The sequence below is a fragment of the Strix aluco genome, chromosome 2 (genome assembly GCF_031877795.1).
Source record: "Strix aluco isolate bStrAlu1 chromosome 2, bStrAlu1.hap1, whole genome shotgun sequence".
NCBI lineage: Eukaryota > Metazoa > Chordata > Aves > Strigiformes > Strigidae > Strix > Strix aluco.
Window position 1 is genome coordinate 125,663,316 of NC_133932.1, and position 21,658 is coordinate 125,684,973.

The 21,658-nt window shown below is 41.3% G+C and overlaps 1 protein-coding gene across 7 annotated transcripts; it reads right to left on the minus strand.

Moving 5' to 3' along the window:
* Positions 1–71: 71 nt before the first annotated feature.
* Positions 72–21,086, minus strand: CEP57 (centrosomal protein 57). 7 transcript variants are annotated; one of them, XM_074816220.1, is made up of 11 exons: positions 20,974–21,086; positions 15,258–15,414; positions 12,174–12,353; positions 11,736–11,857; positions 10,752–10,868; positions 6,381–6,458; positions 5,167–5,271; positions 4,920–4,997; positions 4,333–4,577; positions 3,503–3,647; positions 72–1,322 (listed from the first exon to the last, which is right to left on the minus strand). In XM_074816220.1, exons 1-11 carry the CDS (start codon positions 21,001–21,003, stop codon positions 1,086–1,088), a joined length of 1,494 nt encoding a protein of 497 aa, XP_074672321.1. In that variant the 5' UTR covers positions 21,004–21,086; the 3' UTR covers positions 72–1,085. The 7 variants fall into 7 exon arrangements, with proteins under 7 accessions (XP_074672321.1, XP_074672324.1, XP_074672323.1 ...); XM_074816224.1 differs by having other exon boundaries at positions 1,013–1,318; XM_074816223.1 differs by lacking the exon at positions 12,174–12,353.
* Positions 21,087–21,658: the final 572 nt, after the last annotated feature.

Here is a 21,658-nt window from a genome sequence, read left to right on the forward strand (position 1 = left end):
GCACACTGGACAGGGCACAGTGCTGCAGCAAACACCGAGTTAGCTTAGAGGAAGTGCAGGTTTCCCGCAAATCATTCAACAGGCAAGCTGGCTTTATTATTTTTCAACTGTATAAATCTGGGTCTTCTATATATTCCATTAATAGGAAATTCTTTACATTATTAACATAATAAATAACATTTACTCAGCTGTGCAAGTGAGAGTGCAAAATGAATTGCACCACTACCAAAGTAGATAGCTCATCAAAGCACATTTCAAGTTAAAAGCAAGATGCCAGGACTGAATGGCATGATTGAGGCACTTGCAGTTTAAAACATTTGTGGTTTATTTCACTGCTTTACCACCCAAAGCTGTGAACTATGAGACAGGCTATTATCCCCTATCCTATAGCTCTTTCATAAAGTAGGATTTCTGTAGAAAAGTTTCGCTCTTCAGACTTGAAAAAGAATTCAATCATTAAGCAAAATAATTTGGAAAAGTTATTTTGCTCCTTTGAGTACTCAAACATCCATTGCCATTAACACTGACTAATGCAATGTAGCAGAACAAGAATTAGGAAAGCTTTTTGAGAGCTCTAAAGAACACCTTTACAAGGGTGTACCTGTTCTCAGACACTCTCAGAGTTTGAGTAATTGCAGCTGCACACAGAACAGAACTGACAAAAGCCCTTAAGACTTGGGGTTGCAGCATCGTTTTCAGACAGGATGCATCTCGAGAAGCCTCCCAAAGCACAGTTCAACAACAGGATGAAATTGCGCTGACATTTCACACACACCAACCCCCACAAACGTGCAGTGCTTGGTGTGCTGAAGGGAAATGGTGGGACTGCTGGAACTGTAACACAAAAGGAACTGGTGGAGGCCTGTGGTTACATTCAGCAGCTGGGTACCTTTAAAAATGGAATGTGTTTTAAGCTAGACCATAATATATACAATCAAACCCAGGGATGGAGAATTAAGGGCCCGTATTTCAAAAGTGCACTTAGCATACAGTAGTCTCTTTCACACAGCAAGAAAGGCAGCTGCTTTATATCCAGAATGTGAGAAAGTGACTGGGATGGTTCAAGAACATCTCCTGCAGAACAGTCAGTAGTCCCAGCTGACATCATCTTTCTGTAGTGAAGTCTGTATGGTCTGCATGTCTCTCAACAACTGAAGGTTTTTCCGACTCTTCTCTCCAGGTTTCACTTTGATGGGACCAGCATTCTTCCCTTTTGTGGTTACAGTAGTTGTCACTTTCACCTCACTAACAGGGAACCTGCTGTCTTTTACTTGTTTAGCAGAAGTCTTTCTGGACTTGCATTCTCTCTTAAGTCTCTCTAGCTGAAACAGAAGCCCAAAGAAAAACATTAAGCAGTGACCTTGTTTCAGTTTATGTTGGGCAATTCTTCCAAACAGCTGAAATATCCCACCACTTATCTCACCCAGCTAAGCAAATAGATGCTTCCAAGTCACCCTGAATAAAAAATATTTTATTTTCCTTACACAGCATTGCTATATTTGCATCTTTAGAACTGTGTTCAGCTTAGTCTGAACTACTACTGACCAGTTCATTATGGGGGAACATCTCCATTATGAATGTAATAGAAAAAGGTACCTGTGACAAAGTTGATTTGTCACTGTTACCATCCAGTGATTAAAAGAAAAACAAACAGAAAACAAATTTTTCTACATACATACTAGTGATTTTAATAGCTAGTCACTGTCGGAGATGTAGCTTTAGAAAGAATACCAGAACTGTGCTGAGGTGGAGAGCTGGTAGCCACGCACAGCCACTATAAATCACAGCTTGTAAGACTCAGTACTCGGCAACAAAGACTGAGCTTGCATAAGCCTGAATGGGGAACTGGACAGTCTAAGCTACAGACACATTCATACTCTCAAACCACAAAATAGGTGGCATTTATAGTTCCCCTCTCTTCAGGTAGCAGTGCTCCCTCCTCCTAGTTTATAGCATGCAGCAATTTTCCTAAATCCCGACTCCTCAAACTTTTGCCAACAGCTAGTCCAAACCCTCAGTATATGCAGAATTGTTACTACTGGGAACTACTACATATCTGTTTCTCTGCAACAGTTACTCTGAAGATCATAAGAGATCAAAAGTGACTAACGCTTCTAACCCAAAACATTTCACGTGTCCATTTTGGAGGTCAGCAGCAGTGCCCTCAGTGCATACTTTGTGTATAAGTTATGTCAGGTGAGGGTGAATCTTGGTTCATATGAACTGAACCAGATTAAACACATGGGATTAAGCTCTTTGGAAGAAATTCACTAGAATGAATGAATATTAGAGAAAATAGGGAATCAATAGGTTTTATAGCTTTGAATGAACAGGCTACACTACTCAGAACATTTTGAAAGTTGTTTTAAACTGAAACAGATATTTCAGGGTTTATAAAATGCAAATCAAAACATAGATAGGTTGTTTACTCTAAGCAAGGACTATTAAAAGATTCAGGGGATGAGAGGAGTGTAAAATGCAATGCAAGAAGAGAATCATAGAAGGGTTTGGGTTGGAAGGGACCTTAAAGATCATCTAGTTCCAACCCCCCTGCCATGGGCAGGGACACCTTCCACTAGACCAGGTTGCTCAAAGCCCCGTCCAACCTGGCCTTGAACACTTCCAGGGAGGGGGCAGCCACAACTGCTCTGGGCAACCTGTTCCAGTGTCTCACAGGCAAGAATTTCTTCCTTATGTCTAATCTAAACCTACCCTTTTTCAGTTTAAAACCACTACCCCTCATCCTATTCCTATACTCCCTGATAAAGAGTCCCTCCCCATCTTTTCTGTAGGCCGCCTTTAGGTACTGGAAGGCTGCTATAAGGTCTCCCTGGAGCCTTCTCTTCTCCAGGCTGAACAACCCCAACTCTCTCAGTCTGTCTTCACAGCAGAGGTGCTCCAGTCCCCTGACGATCCTCATCGCCCTTGTCTGGACCCGCTCAAGCAGGTCCATGCCTTTTTTATGCTGGGGGTCCCAGAGCTGGACACAGCACTGCAGGTGGGGTCCCACCAGAGCAGAGCAGAGGGGAAGAATCCCCCCCCTCCACCTGCTGGCCACACTTTCCTTGATACAGCCCAGGACATGGTTGGCTTTCTGGGCTGTGAGCGCACATTGCTGGCTCATAGTCAGTTTTCCATCCACCAACACCCTCAAGTCCTTCTCTGCAGGGCTGCTCTCAATCCACTCATCGCCCAGCCTGGATTTGTGATTGGGATTGCCTCGACCCATGTGTAAAGATGTGAAAGCTCTGCCCCGGACAGGATGAAGAGTGGCACAAGGGTGACACGGTAAGACAGAAAGGATACTTCTGCAGAAATACTGGCATAGAAAGATGGAGGTATGCAGACTAACTTTGGGACATCAAACCTAGAGCTAGGCACTACTGCTCTACAGCAGTAATCTCTGCTTTATTCAATTGCTGCTAGATTAGGATGTAACATTAAAAAAAATTTAAACACAGTAACTCTACAGAACCATGAATATAGTCAAAAAGTAACTCACCTGCAACCGGTGCCTCCGGACTTTGCTGATCTGATCTGCCTTTGCTTCCATCTTTCCCACCAGTGCCTCAAGTTCCCTCTCCAGATCTTCCCTCACCGCAATGGTTGGGGCTTCCTGGACAAGCTTTGACAGCTGCTGGTGATCACTAGCACAGAATTCAGACAGAGCAAAGCTTGCATCAAACTCCCTTGGCTTCTAGTGCTTGTACACCCAGTTCAGAAATAACACTTCTAGTAAACCGTAGCATCAGCAGCCAGACATGTTCAACGTTGCCATAACAAAGCAGTAAGAACAGTTTTGCTGGTTAGCAGCATTATTACAGTGGCACGTCCTGGTGCTAGGCTGCTGCAACATTAAGTCTCAATAACATAAGTAGCTTCAGACTTCAAATCACACATTCAAAATGACCAAATAACCCCCTGAGGGCATGATCTCAGCACTCATTCAGTTACTGTTTTGCATATCTGTATCTACTGCAGTTGTACAGTAGGATAACAATTAATGTTCTGTTAACCAGGACAAGCAAAATGCCTAGTAAAGCTGTCCTTTAACGGAGTGTTTGTCCACTACATCAGGGGCTGTTACCACACTTCTTCCTTACCCCTTACGAATTCAATACTGCAGCATATAAACACAGATATGGAGTCCAGACTGTTTTAACTGCAATGAGAAATGACAGCCTCCCCAGCCAGTAGAACAAAGCATACATGCGCTAAAGACTTCCTAATACTAACTCTTTTGTCAGGCAAAACCTTCCAACTTTAAAGCAAAAGGCAAAAATATAAAGCATCTACATTCATGATCTGCAGTGCAGAAGAGGCCAAACTCACAAACTCATCTGTCCAAATTCATCCTGTAAAGTCAGCAACACTTCTGAGAGCTCTTCCTGGGATGAAGAAGAGTCCTTTGGTAGAGATGACTTTCTGCTTTTGCTGGCAGGATGACCAGTACCAATGGGTTTTGCTAGTGGAGTATCATTTACCACACGACTGTTACACAAAGCTTTTGTGTGTTGTTTCATCAGGTGCAGGACATGTTGCACGTTGGCGCCAACTGAATGACTGGGACTGGTAGACTGGAAGGAAAAGTAAGAGAGACTTCTGTTAAATGGTATTGTCAACAACCTACTTGATAATAATGGAGTAACATTTCTGATTTTCTGCCAAGAATGTATTTTTTGTTTGAATGAATATGCATGAACAAGAACAGCTTGACAAGCAGCATAGAGAGGACCCATTTTAGGAAACGCCCATTCAGCACATTACCAACATTCAACAAGCCTTTTGAAGACAAACTGGAAGCAAAGAGTCAAAGAAAATTAAATGATCTGACCACTGGGTGTCAGGAGTGCACCAAGCCAAAGCCACTTAAGGAGCTGCAGCTATTGAGCATTAAGCTTTGAAATTAAGCAGCTCACCTTCCCAGCTACAAAGGGTACATCACCCAGACACAGTCTGTAATGGGGCTGCGTAGTGAGATGGCTTGTAGAACATTTCTGGAAAGAAAGAAAGAAAAAGAGAGAGAGGAATGTTTATCAAAGATGACACTAGAGCAAACCTATCTTCCCTTTGCTTTGTAATAAAAGAGGCAACTTACTTCCTGACTGCATGCACACACCCTTATTTAGCTCCTTAGTAATTGCCCTTGTTTTCCCCCCATGTTACCTTCTCTGGCTGCTTAGTTTTTTTCCTGGGTTTTCTTGTTTTTGGAGAAAGCAATGGTGATGCTGCTTGAATCAGTAGTCTGTTGGTTTCCAGGCCTGTCTGAAGCTTTAATTGAGGGAATAAGGGGAGTTACTGTAATTGTATTTATAGATAATCAGAGACAGAGTAAGCTGAGAATTGCAAAACAAACATTTTTAAGATACAGGCTCTCTGAAAGCAAGGGCTGCGAGTTTTTAAGATGCTTCTGATAATGTCCAAGGTCATTTTAAACATTAAGTAAGAATACTTCCTCTGGTAGCACTACTCATCACTAATCCTAGTAAATTAGAGAACTAGTCCTACTGCATTACTCCCATGCAGGCAAGTGCCAAAACATCAGCTGTGCTTTACACTTGACAAAATATTATGAAAGTCTAGCCAACCAACCCTGCTCAATTGATCCTGTGGCATACAGTTAACAGACAACTATTCCTTCTGTTCTATTAAATCTGACAGTAAAAAAAAACCCAAACCACCTATTGGAAATGTTAAGGTAAGGATTCACACTGTCAGCAGTGAGCTCTGTACACTTCACTGATCCTTCCAAGAGGAAGCTATGACATGGCTTTAGAAATCATCTCCTAACCGTTCACAGAACAATTATTCATGAGTGAGAAACCCTTCTCCCCCCCGCCCCCAAACTCATGGCAAAGGTTAACACTAGAGCATAACACCTTACCTACATACTTCTTCAGCATACAATGAACATTTAATGAACACAACACTTCAAGGTTGGAAGACCAGTGCCCTTAACGGGCTCATTACCAGTAGTATGTTGCCTCTTTTTTGTCTCCTCTTATAATATTTCTAGTCACAATTATGAACAAGGGAGCACACTTGTTGACCTTGATCTATTTAAAGCAGATATTTTCATACATCCTTCTCAACCATGAATTAGTCTGAATTTCTACTCCTCTTTTCCAACTAGCTCCTTTTATTGAAGAAATCAAGCTTCAGTGCACAGGTGCTGTTAGAAGGTTTCCAAAAAGCTCAGAGAACTTCAGAACATATGACACCTCAGACAGGAGGGGAAAAAAAAAAAAAAAAGGACTAAACCAAGTTTTTCATTATTCTGTGTCTGGGAGGCACTTTCAGCAAGTTTAGTTGAAAAGTTGATGGAAAGGAAGAGCTAATTACAGTGCATACCAGTACAAAAGAAATTTCCTGTTGGTTACCTCAGCTGCTTTTTCCTGAACAAGCTTCCTTGCGTGTTCTTCCTCCTGAAGCTTCTGTTCCAGCTCTTTCATTTTTTTCTAGTCAAAGTTGAATAAAAATAACAGCATTACTAATGAAACAATTCTTTTCTTCCTGAAGTCTACAGTACTAAGAGCTTGAGCAAAAGTATATCAGTTCAACTTATGACTTAAAGCCAAGTGAAGACTTCAGCATTAGAATGATGGCTGACATTTCTGTCTGTATAGGCATAAACACAGCAGACAAGTGCTTATGCTTAAAACTTAATTGATTTTTCTATCTTTACTTCTGCAACTGGTATCTGAATTTAACTTACAGCCTACAGGGAGAGAAATACACATGGCTCTTTCTCTTTGGTTGTAAAAAAAACCCTAGAAAGTAGGATGTTTTGTGTACATTATCCTCAAAGATTTTGTACTACAAAAGGACCAGCAAAGGTAGATCATGTATCATTATAGGCTGAGGGAAGACTTGTTTTATTCAGACCACTATTTTTGCTAATATCTGTAACTTAAACTCTTAGAAGAGAGGAATTTTTGAACATCTAGCCACCTTCTTAATAAAGGAGAGGGAGGAAAGTTTTTATGATGCCTCTGAGATCTTTAAGCAAAACTGATGTGATTTGATCTTTTCACGGTGTAAGCATGTAAGAACTCTTTTGAAAGCCCTTCTCCAGGAAAAGAGTTAAGGGGAAAGGCACACATTTCTTTGTAAACCCTCTGACAAGATGAAAACCTTAAGTAGGATACACTTAAACTCCCAATGTGAGAGTTACCAAATAGCTTTCTGACTTTATTCAGTAGAGTGAAAAAATGATGCAGAGCTCCATGACACAAAACAACTTCCCAAAGACAGATTATTTGCAGAGCCACTAATCAAACTTAAGTCAGAAAATCAGGAAAGCATGCAAATCAAAGTAACATCTATATTTGTACACTTGTTTGCTTATAAACCCACTATGCTGAAGTAGTAAATATTTCAGTTCTGCTTTACCTAAGCACTGAACTGCAAGATTTGTGTAACCAGCTGTTATACAAAGGTGTTACAAGGCAAAACCCTGGATAAACATTGAAGACAAAGGCATATAAAGGAAACAACTTTTTCTGTTGAACAAAAGAACCCTCTTGACTAAATTTTATTTTCTTCATTAAAATCAGATATATCCCAGGTAACTTAAAATCATCTTCTGCCCTTTACAGCTTGTGGCACAATTCTTGATTTCAGTGGTCAGATGCACAAAGATCTTTGTTTAACCTGTCAGGTATGACAGAATTTTTAATATGGAAATGCTAAAGCAAATCTTCTGCTTGAACTGAAGATGGACATGAAGCTGGGCCAATGTTTCTGTACTGAAATGAACTGAGTATTCACCCAGTCAGCTGTTTAGCTGCAGTGTGCAGCTCAAACTGCACAGCAGTATCTTACTGTGTCTTCAGACCCTGTCGGAAGTTATCCACCCAAGTTAACTTCCCAAAATTTTTTCACAGAGTACTGGTCCATCAGCAAAAGGGAACAAGTCCAAAGGGCTGGCTAACAGTGAACACAGATGCTCCCCAGCCACGCTGCCCATCACATAAGGTAGCACGGCACAGAAAGAGAGCTGCAGGTCAGCACTGGGCTGTCTAAACCACTGCTCAGCCACCAGTAGCTGCCGCTGCAAAAAAAAAAAAAATATCAATAAAAAATAGAAATAAAATATTTCGGTGTCTATTTGTGCTCATTTTCTAAGGGAAATTAGGTTTCATGCAATCACCTCACTCATCCTTCTGGCTGTCACTGAAATAAATTTCAAACAACTTTAACCAAAGACGACAGGAAGGTATGACACCTCAAAGATACAGAACATCTAAATTTCATAAAAATTGGCTGCTGGGATAAACATCCAAATTAGTTCCACCAGAGAGGAAATGTCTCCAGTGTGAAGACAGGTTTTACTTCTGCGCTTCACTACCTTGAAAATTAGCAGGTGCTTGACAGCTAGGCAGTCAGCTGTACACCCAGCTGGAACCAGGCAGGTGTTGCTTCTCACCACCTGGCAATTAGAGGTTAGAGGGAAAACTAGAGGTGTAGGTAGTGTACAGCCACAACAGGATGTGAGGATCCATTACTTCTGTTGTTCACAACAGAAGGTTTTATTAAGTCTCATTGTTAGCATTAAAAGATCGATTACTACCAAACTACAGTTCTTCAAAACATGTCATCTACACGTACATTCAGGTTTTGGCCATCTGGCCACACACAACAGTAGAGCCCAAACTGCACTTTTAGGGTACAGCCCCATCACCTAACTCCATCCTCAGACATAGACATGTTCAGACCCTCTCAGTCAGCTATCCAGAGACTGCACTGCAGGACTACAATTGCAATAAACATACACCAGAAAACACTTCTGAGCCAAGCACTCCAATTACAAGTACTTCACATGAAGGAGAGTCTCAGCATTTCTTCTTTACAACCAATATTAACATCGGCAAATTGTTTGAAGGCAATACTTAAAGGGCCATGTAGGGGCTCAGCAGAGACTAAATGCTTTCAGTAAGACCCATGTACAACTTGTGCTCCAGAAGTGTCTGAAAGAAGAGGCAGTTAAAACATTGCTTGCTCATGAGTAGTCATCTCACCACTTTCCATCCATTTCAGCACACCATGTACAGAAATAGTCTTTTTTATTTATTTCTTGCTTCAAATTAAACTTGCAAATGTTCCTGTGGTCTTGCCACAACTAAAGCAGAGACTGAAGAGGCAGCAGATGCAACTCTTTTGAGCAAAGCGTGCAGTCACCCTTTCAGGATAAGGTAATACAGCACAGGGATGCCCACATAGAAAAACAGCCCGCAAGCACAGAGGCGGGTAGACCTGTTGATCAGAAAACAGCTCACGACAGCAAAATGATCCCAAGAAAAATGAACTTCAGACAGATCTAAATCCAGATTTCTCTCAGTTCCTAGAATTGATTCAAAATTGTATGAATTTAACACCCAGTTCCACTAAAATAGATTTAATTGTGACAGCGACTATTCCTAAAGATTTCAAAGAACCAGAGGCATTGAAGTTTGATCCATGGGAAAAAAGTTTCAGCATAACAGGTTTTTTTTTTTTATGTTCACTAGCCAGACACAAAAAGACAAACAACTCAGCCCCACCAAACTCCAGCTGCTACCAGTCAAAAACTTGGTAAAAGCCCTTGAGAAAGGAACTCCTCTTGCTGAACCAGTTATTTCAATCCTGGAGGAAATCTACTGCTACTTTCAGTGACACTCATCTCTCATTGAAAGAGTTTCACTCAGGTAAACAATGCAGGCACTTTTACTCCATAAATGCAGCTTACCAAAATGGGGTGTCAAGACTTTAAACAGCTTGTTACAGCTGCCTTGGGCCAGGGACTCCCAAGAATAGCTGTAGTGTCTAAAGGCCCTGCAGCAGACCAACCAACTGAAGATTTACTATCAAATATCTCCTTATGTACTCCTGGAAAAAATACCATCTACTTCAGCACCTGGTAAAGGCTGGTGTGCAGAGTGGCAAGCCTACAATTTTGATGGGAGTCCAGAGCTGCCCTCAATACCACAGTCTAATCGTGTACTATCTGCTCCTTTTGGATGGAGGAAGTTTGCAGGTGGAAGCCTCTCCCTTGTTAAGCCCTCTGTAGCTCCAGTGCTTGGGAGTCTTGTGGTCTCTCTACAGCAGCAAAAAGAGGTAGAATGTGGTCTGGATTTCAGAAACCAACACCACAGATGGTACACAGAAAGAATATGATCAAACATGGTCATGCTGAACTTTTAAAAGCTACAGGCTCAAAATGAATCCCAAAGAGACAGATTGGTTCAAACCCACTGACAGCTGGCCAGTGCTAGAGGTCTAGCAATGTCAGGCTCCAGAATTCTGCAAGCAAAATAATTAATAATAATTGCATTTGTGAAGGAGCATACGTGGCGACAAGAAAAAACACACTAAACCCACACAAGTCAAGTTAAATCTGGGTCATAACAGAAAATGACTGCTAGCATTCAGTAGCATCCAAGGCAACTCAGAAGTTGAGAGCTTAGGAATGCCTGCAATCCTACGTGCCTATGCACCAAATAAGCACAAAAGAGGAACACCAACACATACCATTAAGGCTTAACAAAACTCCAACTCTTGTACTGTGTAGTGAGCTAAAGCCTACCTGGTCATGTAGACTTTCAGCAATAACTTCAAGTTTTTAAAGCTGAAGTGTTGTAAAAAGATGTTTAGTTGCTGTCTTTCTCTACAGCACAAAGTTCTGCTCAGCTCTATTACTGACATGGAGCTATAAAGTGCTAATTACAATAAACAAGATAAACCTGATATAGTATCCAGTACAAATGACAGACCTCTGCTATGGACTGCATCGTAGTAAGTCTGCTGTACTCTTTTTCCAGCATATCCAGCTTTTCCAATTTAGACTGAACATGTGATTGATCAAGAAGCCGATCTCTCTCCAACGAACCCTTGAAGGGAGAAGTGAAAAGCAAAAACAACTATAAGCACAATAAAACAAGACCATCTACAGTAAGCCTTATCTCTGCAGCACAAAGGAGGCTCACGAACAGCGCAAAGGAACTACTACTTCCTCCATGCAATTTTAGATGGTGCTACGATCAGGGAGCAACTGCACCACTGGTCCATCAGTGTTGGGAACCTCACACTCAACCAACCAGATTCAGATGAGAGAATTCTACAGTCTCTCCTCCCTCTGAACCAAACATGGTAGAAAAACCTCATTACTCATTCTTATGTTTTTTTTCTTCAGTAATTATTTAACAGACTGAAACAGGCCAGCCACAGAGACCAATGAACAGAGCACTAGGTGATCCATACTCCTATAAACCAAAATTCAAGCTCATTTTAGATAAAAGGCAAATCTCAGTCACTGACAGTGGGACAGAAATTTTACTATTATTTCTACGCAATCAGTATTTCAGCCCCAGTTTAGCAAAAGCAGTGCTAGTAAAGAAAATCTCCCAAGATCTGAGGGGTGAAAACACAAAAGGGAGGGTGTTTTCAGCAGCACATGGGTATAACACTGAGGGATAAGTATGAGCTACTGTGGTAAGCCAACTGTGCAGAAGCAAACAATTCTTATTAATATCAGAGCCTCATATTGCCTTAGAGACAGGTGCACAAAGGCAGAAAATACCAGGGACCTGACAAGACTGGGAAATTTAAGTAGGGAAATTATCCACACTTAATTATATAAAGGCCAGCTAAAATAGACATCCACACTTAAAAGCTATTAAAATTATAGTAACTACAAGAAATCATGACACAGATCATGATTTTTATAATTTAATCTTGAGATAATCTTGAGAACTCACCTGTTTCTCCAAGAGATGCGACTTCTCATTTTCTGCATGCTGGATCATTTTTCTCATGTAGTCCAGCTGTTTCTCTAAAAGGCTGCACCGAGACTCAGCAGCTGCCAGCTGAGAAGCCAGTTCTGAAGATAACAGAAGGCAGAAAAGTGAAATCATGCACTGCTTGTTCCAGGGATTTTTTTATGTTTTCAGGACAGTTCCAAAACAAACAAGAAAAGGACAACCTAAAGAAACTCACAGATTAAGTCTGATGAACTTCTGTATGCAATTCAAATCCCTAAAACAAAGTGTTTTTAAAATTATTTCTTTGTAATTCCATGTGTCACTGCAAGGTTAAAGATGCTGAATGACGTAAATTAAAATAGTTTTATGCATTGCTAAAAATCAAGTTTCATCACATCAGTGTTCTGTAGCATCTATATAAAGTTTGCAAACAACCTTGATTTTTCTTTGACACTTCAGTCTTGTCATGCTCTTTATGTTGCATTTGTTCACTTAGTACTTTTTTGTAGTCTGCTGTTTCTCTGCTGAGGTGTTTTACATTCTCCTCTGCCTGAAGCCGTTCCAACTCCAGTCGATGAATTTTTTCCTGGAGATTCTTCAGAGCAGAAAATATTGCTGTAATTGAACGAGTACCTTGTGTTAGATACCATTAAATCGCCACTTCAAGATAACATTGAACTTGAAACATTTTTAGAAGAGCATGTTATGTAAGAAAGTCAGAGTGTTCCTTGTCAGCATCCAAGAGTCCTTCCAGGAATTAAGACCTGCTTCCCTTTAAAATACAACTGATTCTAAAACTAGTCTCAAACAAATAGATGCCCTTGGTGCACACCTTCACCTAAAACATTTGGGAAAGATGCATCCATTTCCCAGAAAAAGGCACATAAATATTCTGTAGATTAAGTCTAAACAGTGCATCTTCTGACTCTTTATCAAAAGGAATGAAAGGTCACAACTAGTTAAAACAGTGGCACTTCTCTGTATTATTATTCCTCTACAGGCCCATGCTAGCACAAGAAACACACAGACATAATGTTGCTAGGAATGGTCACAGAGGGGAATAAAGGTTAGCTATCAGAAGGGCTATAAAAGTGTTTATTTCTCTAGGGGGCAGTTCTGTTTTAATTCTTCTGGTTTTGCACTTGTGTTCCCCTCCTCCCCCCGCAAGACATGCATCTCCTTTGCACTGAACAACCTTCCCTCTTTCTGTTCCACCCCCTGCTTCAGCAATTACTCAACAAAACCTTTATATATTCACTACCACAAAAAGAAAAGCAGCTGTCATAGAACTCACATCACCTTGCAATTAGACCATCTGCTGGTAATCTGATGTATTACGTCTCTCAGCTGTATTGTTTAATTCTGCAAAGGGAACCATAACCATAAGCCCTTTCCCCTATACAGTCCTGTTAAAGTAAAACACAGGAACATCTGCACAGACAGCTCATATACCAGACTAATCTGCAAGGTCACACCAGCCCACTCCTTTGTGCTTAAATGCACTCCAGAGAAAGAACACACCTTTATTACAGAACGCACGAGCACAAGAAAAGTTGGGACTGCTTATTTGTTTGAGCATCAGATTACGAAAAAAGAAAGGAAGAATAATTATCAGAATGAGTTTTCCAGCGTAACAACCCATCAAATCTTGAAATGCAGAACAGCACATTAGAGTACACCATCGATAAAAACTACTTGGTTTAAAATACCTGTCACATAAATAAGAAGTGGGTGACAGCAGTCACAGTTAAGGGGAAAGGTAGCCCTGTTTGCAAGATCAGAGTCACCAACTGTACCCTCTTCTCTATTTATGTTACTGTTACCAGGATTCAGTTGAAACAGGCATAGCTGAAACTATCAACAGCTTTGTTACTATTATCCTTAGAGCTAAATTGAAGTTTCTGTATATTTATAATAAGGACTAACAAAATACAGCAGTGAAGCAATTCAAGCAACGAACAGGTGAAGCAATAAAGGTGAAACCCAACAGAATGTCAAGTATTGTTCAGTCATTCTTATTAGAGTATTAAAACCAACTATGTATGCTGAGACCCACACATACACAACGCAAAGACACTCCAACCAAAATAAGCAGAATTTACTATACTCAATTTCAGGATTTTTCAATATGATTTTTTTTAAATTGGGGGGTGGGAGGGGTGGTAAGGACTCTCAAGAACAATCAGATCTATTTTCCCATCTAATTCCTATATCCTTAAACTTACTAAAATATACACTCCAGAACATTTCTGCATTTTTAAAAGCTATGCAAAAAGAATCATAGAACCATAAAATGGTTTGGGTTGAAAGGCACTTTAAAGATCAACTAGTTCCAGCCCCCCTGCCACAGGCAGGGACATCTTCCACTAGATCAGGTTGCTAAAAAAAAAAAAAGTGTAAGATATTGGATCATCTGCCTGTTTGATTTAATTTTCAGTACATATTCATATTTACTTAAACTTTTTTTGAAAATAGAGACATTTCATACTTTTTAAAAAGGTATACAATTTATCAGATCATCTCCCTCTACCTGTACTTATTTCAGAATTGGCAGATTCCCTGCTTGAAAAAAGTTGCCAAGTGAAAACCTGGAAGTCAAAAGTTTGTCACTAATGCAACACAATCTACAAAATTATGCCTGCATCAGTAATTCATAACTAAGCTCTTTTCTGCACATACAATTTTTTATCTGTCACAAGGTTCCTTTACTTTTGTGTCAACAGCACTCTCAAAACTGATAGCATTGAGCATATAAGAACATATACTGCATTTTAAATAGCACTTCAAGAATTGGGATTTCATCTACTAGATCATTAACATAGAAGTCTCTAGTAATTCAGATATGAATTATATTATTGGAATAGGGACTTGAGGTTATCATGCTAATTTTTTACTTAAAGTAGTATTAGGATTCATCCTAAATCTTTCTAGAGATGAACACCAGGACCAGAGTGGGAAAGGAGGGAGAAGGAATAGCCTAGTAACAAGAATAAGTGGGAGTAAAATCACCTCCCTTTTTGGTGGTGTGAGCATTCAGTTCAGCACTACAATGAACTCTTTTGTGTATCCTCTAAATCTTCACTGATACTCTTATCACACCCTTTGTCCATAATAAGCCTTCTAATTTCAACCAAACCTCTCCTTTGCTCCAAACCATTCTGGGGACTATAGGCTCCTTATTTCAAACTCAGCTGTGAACTCAGGAGAGGAAAGATTGAGGGAGAGGAGGACTGAAGAAGGGACAAAGAAAACATGTCAGGACTATTTCACAAAGTACTCAGCCAATATCACAGCTCTCTACTACTCAAGAGGAGCATCTTTCTCCAGCTGTAAGATGACCTTTTTTCACCAGGTATTCTTCAGAAAGAGAAGTGCAAAGAACCTACAAAACAGGTGACTAGCGCATCACTGGGAAGTGATAAAAGGATAAAAAAACTGCAGCCTTTGTAGACGTGGACATACAGTATTTCACCACATGATTTGGAAACAGGTAAGAAAACAACTTTGTTGAACTATTACCTCTGCTGTTGCTTTCAGGATATGGAATTACTGGTTTCCGTGGGGAACGCAGCAAATCTGAATTAATAAATGGCTTGTACTTTGGATATTCTATAAATGAAGTTGCAGAGAGTCCATCTGTGGCTGACGCAGAGTTGTAAGTTTTGTGCAGATCATCCTAAAGACAAAACAAAGCTGTTATTCAGCACATTTGTTTCTCTGTCACAACAAAAAAAAAGTAGAATCTGATTAGATGAGGTGTAGAAGTACTGCTGCAGGAGACTAATACCTCAAAAGCTGTATTTCCTTCCCTACAGCCTTAGGCTGTGTCATTTTTACATCCAACTTCTCTCCACTAAAACAGAATCAGAAATAAAATGTCTTTCCCATACTAGTTTCTGATTTCCACTTTTGTTTTCTACTTACTTATACCATCTCTTGCTTATTGTGAGAGGGTAATACATAACCTGTTGGAAAATAGCCACTTTCTTAACTACTGATTATACATATGGCACATGAGACGCCTTATCAAGGCGGCCAAACCTGATAAAGCACACCCAGGACCACTCATGTAACACTACAGCTGTTAGATGAGGCTGGGGGACACACCCTCTCCTCACTCCACCCTCCCAGCTGCACAGACCCAACCCCTTCCCCACTGGCTTCAATTCATCTTTCCTATCCTTCCATGAACAGACTGAACCTCACCAGCAGACCCATCTAGATGACTTTACACTCCACCTGATTAGTGGTATCAGCACAAGAAAAGCAGCAGCAGATCATGGCCAGGAAGGTTCCTCTGCCTCTGAGCAGCAGCATGCTGTTAGATCAGCTTGAGACTGTTCTCAAAAACACAGCCACAGAGACCACGGATTTCCCAGCACTCTACATCAACTTTCCAAACATTTGCTGTGGTTTGGATGTTGCAATGACCAGAGGGGACCACCTAGGTGAGAACGTGCTATGCATTCAAGATACCATTAAACCATGTGCTTTCTAACATGATTCTTCTAAGCAAAAGGGCCACGGCACATAGTATACTGTGTTTATGGTTTTGACTCAAAAATTGGCTACCTAGTCTAAACTTTCTGATTTGTGTATATTAATTAAATGAAATATGAATGCTTGTTTTTAACATGCAAGAGTAATTTCTCTCAACTGTACCCACCACTAAACATTTCAGTAACAGTATTTGAAGATAACCTAAGAGAGAAGTGGGCTGCAGGCAGATGCAATGCTCCTACAAGCATTTACTTCACTAAAATGTCAACTGAGCAATTGCTGATCTTGGCAGGGTTTTTTTAAGCTTTTGCAAATACCAATTATTGGGAGCATATCATGACCTAAATTAAAATACAGCCAGTATTTATGCAAGTATCTCATAGCAAATTAAACAACGGGCCAAAACCCATTAGGAGGAAGAAAAATAATACAGGGGAAAAAATTAAGAAAATTTGTAAGTTATTTAAAGCCTATACACAGCTAATTTATAAATGAAGTGAATCACTGTGGTCATGAAAACAGGACCCGAAGTACTCTGAATGTATCAATCAGCGTTTCTAAGCACAGTGTTATGAATGCTTTACAGTTTGTGTTTATAACATTTCCTATACAACATAATTGCTTTTCTTGGAATAACTGCATTTGTACAAGAACTTCTGCTACCACAGAAAGACAATTAAAAGACTAATTCCTAATTAAGACTATATTAATAAAAATATTTTTAAACAGGTTTTTGAATGCATGCGTATACACAGTTTTATACTCAGCAGCCACACTGGTCTAATTACAACGTGTGAATTTAAAACCAAATGAAAGCCTGTTAGGTGCTACCATCAAGACCTAAACCTCACTCATACAAAAATACCATCAGTGTTACAGGATGTTGAATTGATGAACACAGAATAAGTCCAAATAATGAAGTAAAAATGGACCAAGCAAAACACAGTACTTTATGCAGCAGGCAATAGAATAACAGCATCAATGTAAACCACAGCAACCCAAACGACAGTAACTATTGATTCAAAAATCAATATACTATCTGCTATTGATTCAAATCAAAGGTATCCCATGAAACAATCAAAAGAAAAGGGGAATCAGTTTGAAATCAAAGTAAGGCTGCCAGCATCACAATTTTAGATGTCTTTGTTTCACATGTAAAATCTTGTCTGTGAATTAAAAATAACTACATAAAAAAACCCAAATTACAGGAGGTTTTTTGTTTGTTTTTACTGGCATAAGTAACATTTTTCTAGCCAACAGCAGACTAACTTAAAGAAAAAGCTAGCACACTCAAAAACCTGAACTCCAAGTTACACAAAGAAAAACAAATACAGGCTTTCGACCAGTTGCATGTCTTCTAAGTTTCTCCTGGATGCGGGGTACAGGCACTAATTTGAACAGTATAATAGTCAGTACAGATATCTTCTTGAAATAAATACTGAAAAAATTGTGTTGAAATACTGTCTATTGTATAGGCAGCTGTTCTTTGCTTCAGTATAAATAATCACTTGCTACCAAGAATATTTTCCTTATATATTTAAGCAAAAGACCGATTTATATTCAGTTTCACAAATAGCAACTTCTAAATAATCTGAGTGAAAAAATTGAGAAAGATTACAAAACAGCATCAAGGAATTTCCCATCACAAATCTCAGACTCAAATATCACACCAATTCTCTGCTCTTCTCCTCAATTTCACTCAAGTGATTAAAAATATCTTGGAAATTCTCACAGGGAGCATCATGCTGTGATGCTCAGAAAAATACTGAAACAAAAACAAACAAAAAACCTTAAAAAATACATATGAAAATCAGGGAACTCTAGATATTTGTTCTGAATCTCAGCTAGGCCACATTTGCTAGCTATATCTTCTCCCCTCATTCTGTAGTCTTTCCTTCCTTAAGCCACACTAAAGCCTCATAATAGTAAATGAAGAAGCTTAGCAGTCCCAGGAGGAGCTAAGCGCACCAACGTTTTGTCATGGTAGCAAGCTGAGCACATTTAACCTTCACAGGTTGGAGGACACTACCTTCCAAAACCCATTGCTACTACCATTGCTTGCTCAAGCATGCAAAAGGGAACATTAAAAACACAGAGCGAGGATAACTTAACACATCAGTAGCATGCAGTGACCTCCTGAAGCTCCCAAAGGCTAAACACCATGGATAAAAGGAAAAAACAAAAACAAAAAAACAAAAACAAAAACAACAACAACAACAACAACAAACACAACAAAAAAACCCCACACCACACCCACATAACCTCATATGGAAAGTTTTAAAGTAAGAACTAGCAATTTGGAGCAGTGATACTTTTCAAACCTAGTAACTCATGTAGATGGTAAAAATGGCCCACTATAACATTGTTACTTCTCTGTTGCAGTAAAGAAATAAGGTACACGATAGAAAACTTTCCAGAGTGCTATTAATCTCAGTGATATACCAAACGTTTTCAAGTAAGAAAAAAAAACCCTATTTTTCTCATTATACAGAATTTGGCTAGAATCCCTAAACAGCAAAAATAACAATGATTTATAAACAAACTGTAGAACCAAAGAGGCAGAAAAATGAAGAAAATATCTCAGGCACTAACTGGAGCAAAAAAGCATGAAGGCACTAAGTCAGCACCTTTGGTACTAGCACTTTGGCACTGGGAAAAGGGACTAAATTAGAGTGGGTGCATTGCAAGTTCTTATATGGGTGCTCAGAACAGAAAAAAAAAATAACAACAGAAAAAAAAATGAAGCTTGGTAATGCTTTAAATGACAGCCAGTAGTCCTGATGCTCAGCTAAAAAAAAAAAAAAAAAAAAAAAAAAAAAGCTGAAATATGGGAAAATTATCTAGAGACTGGGAAAAAACCCAGAATGACCAGGTATTGAGTTCACTAAGCATAAAACATCCAAGTATCCAGTTACTGAAACTTTCAAAATAGCCATTTTGGAGGGACAATCTCAGTTGGCAGCCTGCCCTCATCCCTCAGTACTGCATTACTGGGAGAGCAGGGAAGGAGAACAGCCCCTATCACCCAGAGACCAAGTTTAAGTGCTGTCTGTGCCTCCTGATACAGAGTCAGGAGCACTCTAAATTTAAATAACATCTCTAGTTAAAAGCAGACATCCAAAAGTTAGCTTAGTCAAGCCATTACATCAAATACTGAAAAAAAAATGTTGGCACAATACAGTCTTTTTTTGTTAAGTTTCTACTGCAGTGTGCCAGACATGTTAAAAGCAACTATTTTCAAAGTTCAGAAAGTGTAAAGTTTGCTTTTTTCCTTTTTTTCAACACATACAAAAAGTCTTAAGTGGGCAATTTTTTTCCTACAAGTTTTGTTTTACTAACTAAATTAATTAAACTACCTACATTCATCTACTTAAGACTAAAACTAGTTTTCTGAGATCCTTCTCTATGCATGCTAAAAAAAAATACCAGTCAGGAAGTATATAGGAATCCTCAAATTACTCTGTCACCACTCTTGCTGGTACAGGTGTAAATATGGGACCACACTGTAGAAGAGGAGACACTCAACAGAGAACACCGAGCTGGGTGCTCACCATGAAGCTAGTGAGACCCCAAACCATGAATCCTCAAAAGATATATCTTGCACTCCATCATGCTGCCTCTTTTTCACCATCTCTACTCCTCCAAAGCATGCATAAGACACAGCTACTCACAAAAAACCCAACCAAAAAGCCACCCGACTTTAGAGAGCTACAAGCATCAAGCCAAAATGTCACACAAGAAACCCAACTGGAAGCTTCTGTTTCAGGTGAAGATCTGTCAGGCAGCCTCCATCCACCCAGCTCAGCACAGCCCGCTGTGCTTACGCCAGCCAAGCCTCCGCTTCTTCATGTCACCCGTCACCAGCAGAGACACGGGTCCTGTTAATTCTCTACGCTCAGCACCCTGAGAGGAACGTGAATAAGGAAATTCTGGTCCCCTGCGTGCAACCACCTACGTCTTTGCCTCCAAATCTGCCAGGTGGTCACACTCACGCCTAAGGATACAGGTATACACTAAAGTTAAAAGTCAGTTTAAGGTAACACTTTCATCCCACAAACAGAAACAACCAGAGACTAAATCTATTACCAGCTCTTCAATGGGAAGCAACAGCTTGCTGTAACAGCGTAGCTGACCCGTAATTGCACAATTACCCTGTTTAATTGCGCCCCATCTGTCTTTGGAATAGGCGCTTTCAAAGTCACGACCCCAAGTTTTTTCTGAAAACAAACGGAATTACCACATTTTATTCCCATTCGCTTACAAATATGCTCTCCAGGCACTGGCACGGGGACAGGAAGATGGCTGGCTTAAATAGCAGAGTATCTTTCTCCTTTTCTGTCACTTTTATAAAATATCTGTGCCTATAGGATGGTTTGAACATACCTATATTGCATTTAAAAGACAAGACACCTTCCACCGTCCGCGCTGCTGCCGGCACGCCGGGGGAGGACAAGCCGCCCGCACCGCACTGCCCGCCCGCTGCGCCCGGAGCCCACTGCGGCCCCGCTCCCGCCCAAGCCCCCGGCGGCCGCTCGCCCGCCTCCCCCTCGCCGCGGCTCCCGCGCGGCTGCCAACAGACGGAGGCCCCGGGCCCACCTCCCTTCCCGGCCGCCGGGACCGCCGGCGCAGCGCCGCACGCCTTAGGAGGCCCCACCGGCCCTCACCCCCGGGGAGGCCTCAGCACTGCAGGGCCCGGACCGCCTCCACCCCCTCAGAGGCGGCCACCGAGTCTCACCGTGCGCTGGGGACCGCGCGCTGCCGCCATGTCCGCCGGGGGAGCCCCGCGCTGCTGCCTGTCCCTTTAAGGCGCGACACCCGTGGGGCGGTGGCGTCTTTCGCGCCGATCGAGTCCCGCTTGACTGACACCCAGTTTACCAATGGGAAGAGAGAAGCGGAGGTAAGCCCCACCCCAAAGGGGTACGAGAGCCTGTCATAGACTCAGGTTTGAGTGACGCGTGAGCTACCCAATAAAATAAGAAGAGCCCTTCTCAGCCAATCGAAGCGGATAAGTCAACCGAAGCGGCGCAGCCTCCTGCGACCAATCGCCTGCGCGGAGAGGCGGCGTGCGGGAGGAGCGAGCGGCCGCGGGATTCGTGTGCGGCACACGGCGCCTGCCGCGCACGCGCGGAGAGCGGGCGGCGGAAGAGGATGGTCTTTGTCAAAGTGAGCCCCCGCACTTGAACCAATCGGAAAGCAGAAGTCGCCCAGGGCGGACCAATCAGCGCCGCGCCCTCGAGGCCACCCAATCATCGCCCAGCGCAGGGCAGGGCGCCCGCGGCGGGATTGGCGGCGGCGGGGGCGGCGGGGGCGGCGATTGGGCGGCGAGTTTTGAAGGCAGGTTTGGCGCGAGGCGGTGATTGGCTGCCGCCGGAGCCCGAGCCCGGGGCGGAGGGAAGGGCGGGGGGCGCGGGGTGACGCCG

Bases quoted from the DNA above. Each gene is read 5' to 3' on its own strand.
- CEP57 (XM_074816220.1), bottom strand. From the start codon at position 21,003: ATGGCGGCAGCGCGCGGTCCCCAGCGCACG. The intron at 15,415-20,973 runs GTGAGACTCGGT...TTTTGTCTTTAG, and splicing joins CGCGCGGTCCCCAGCGCACG to GATGATCTGCACAAAACTTA. The intron at 4,578-4,919 runs GTGAGCTGCTTA...TTTTCCTTCCAG, and splicing joins TACCCTTTGTAGCTGGGAAG to TCTACCAGTCCCAGTCATTC.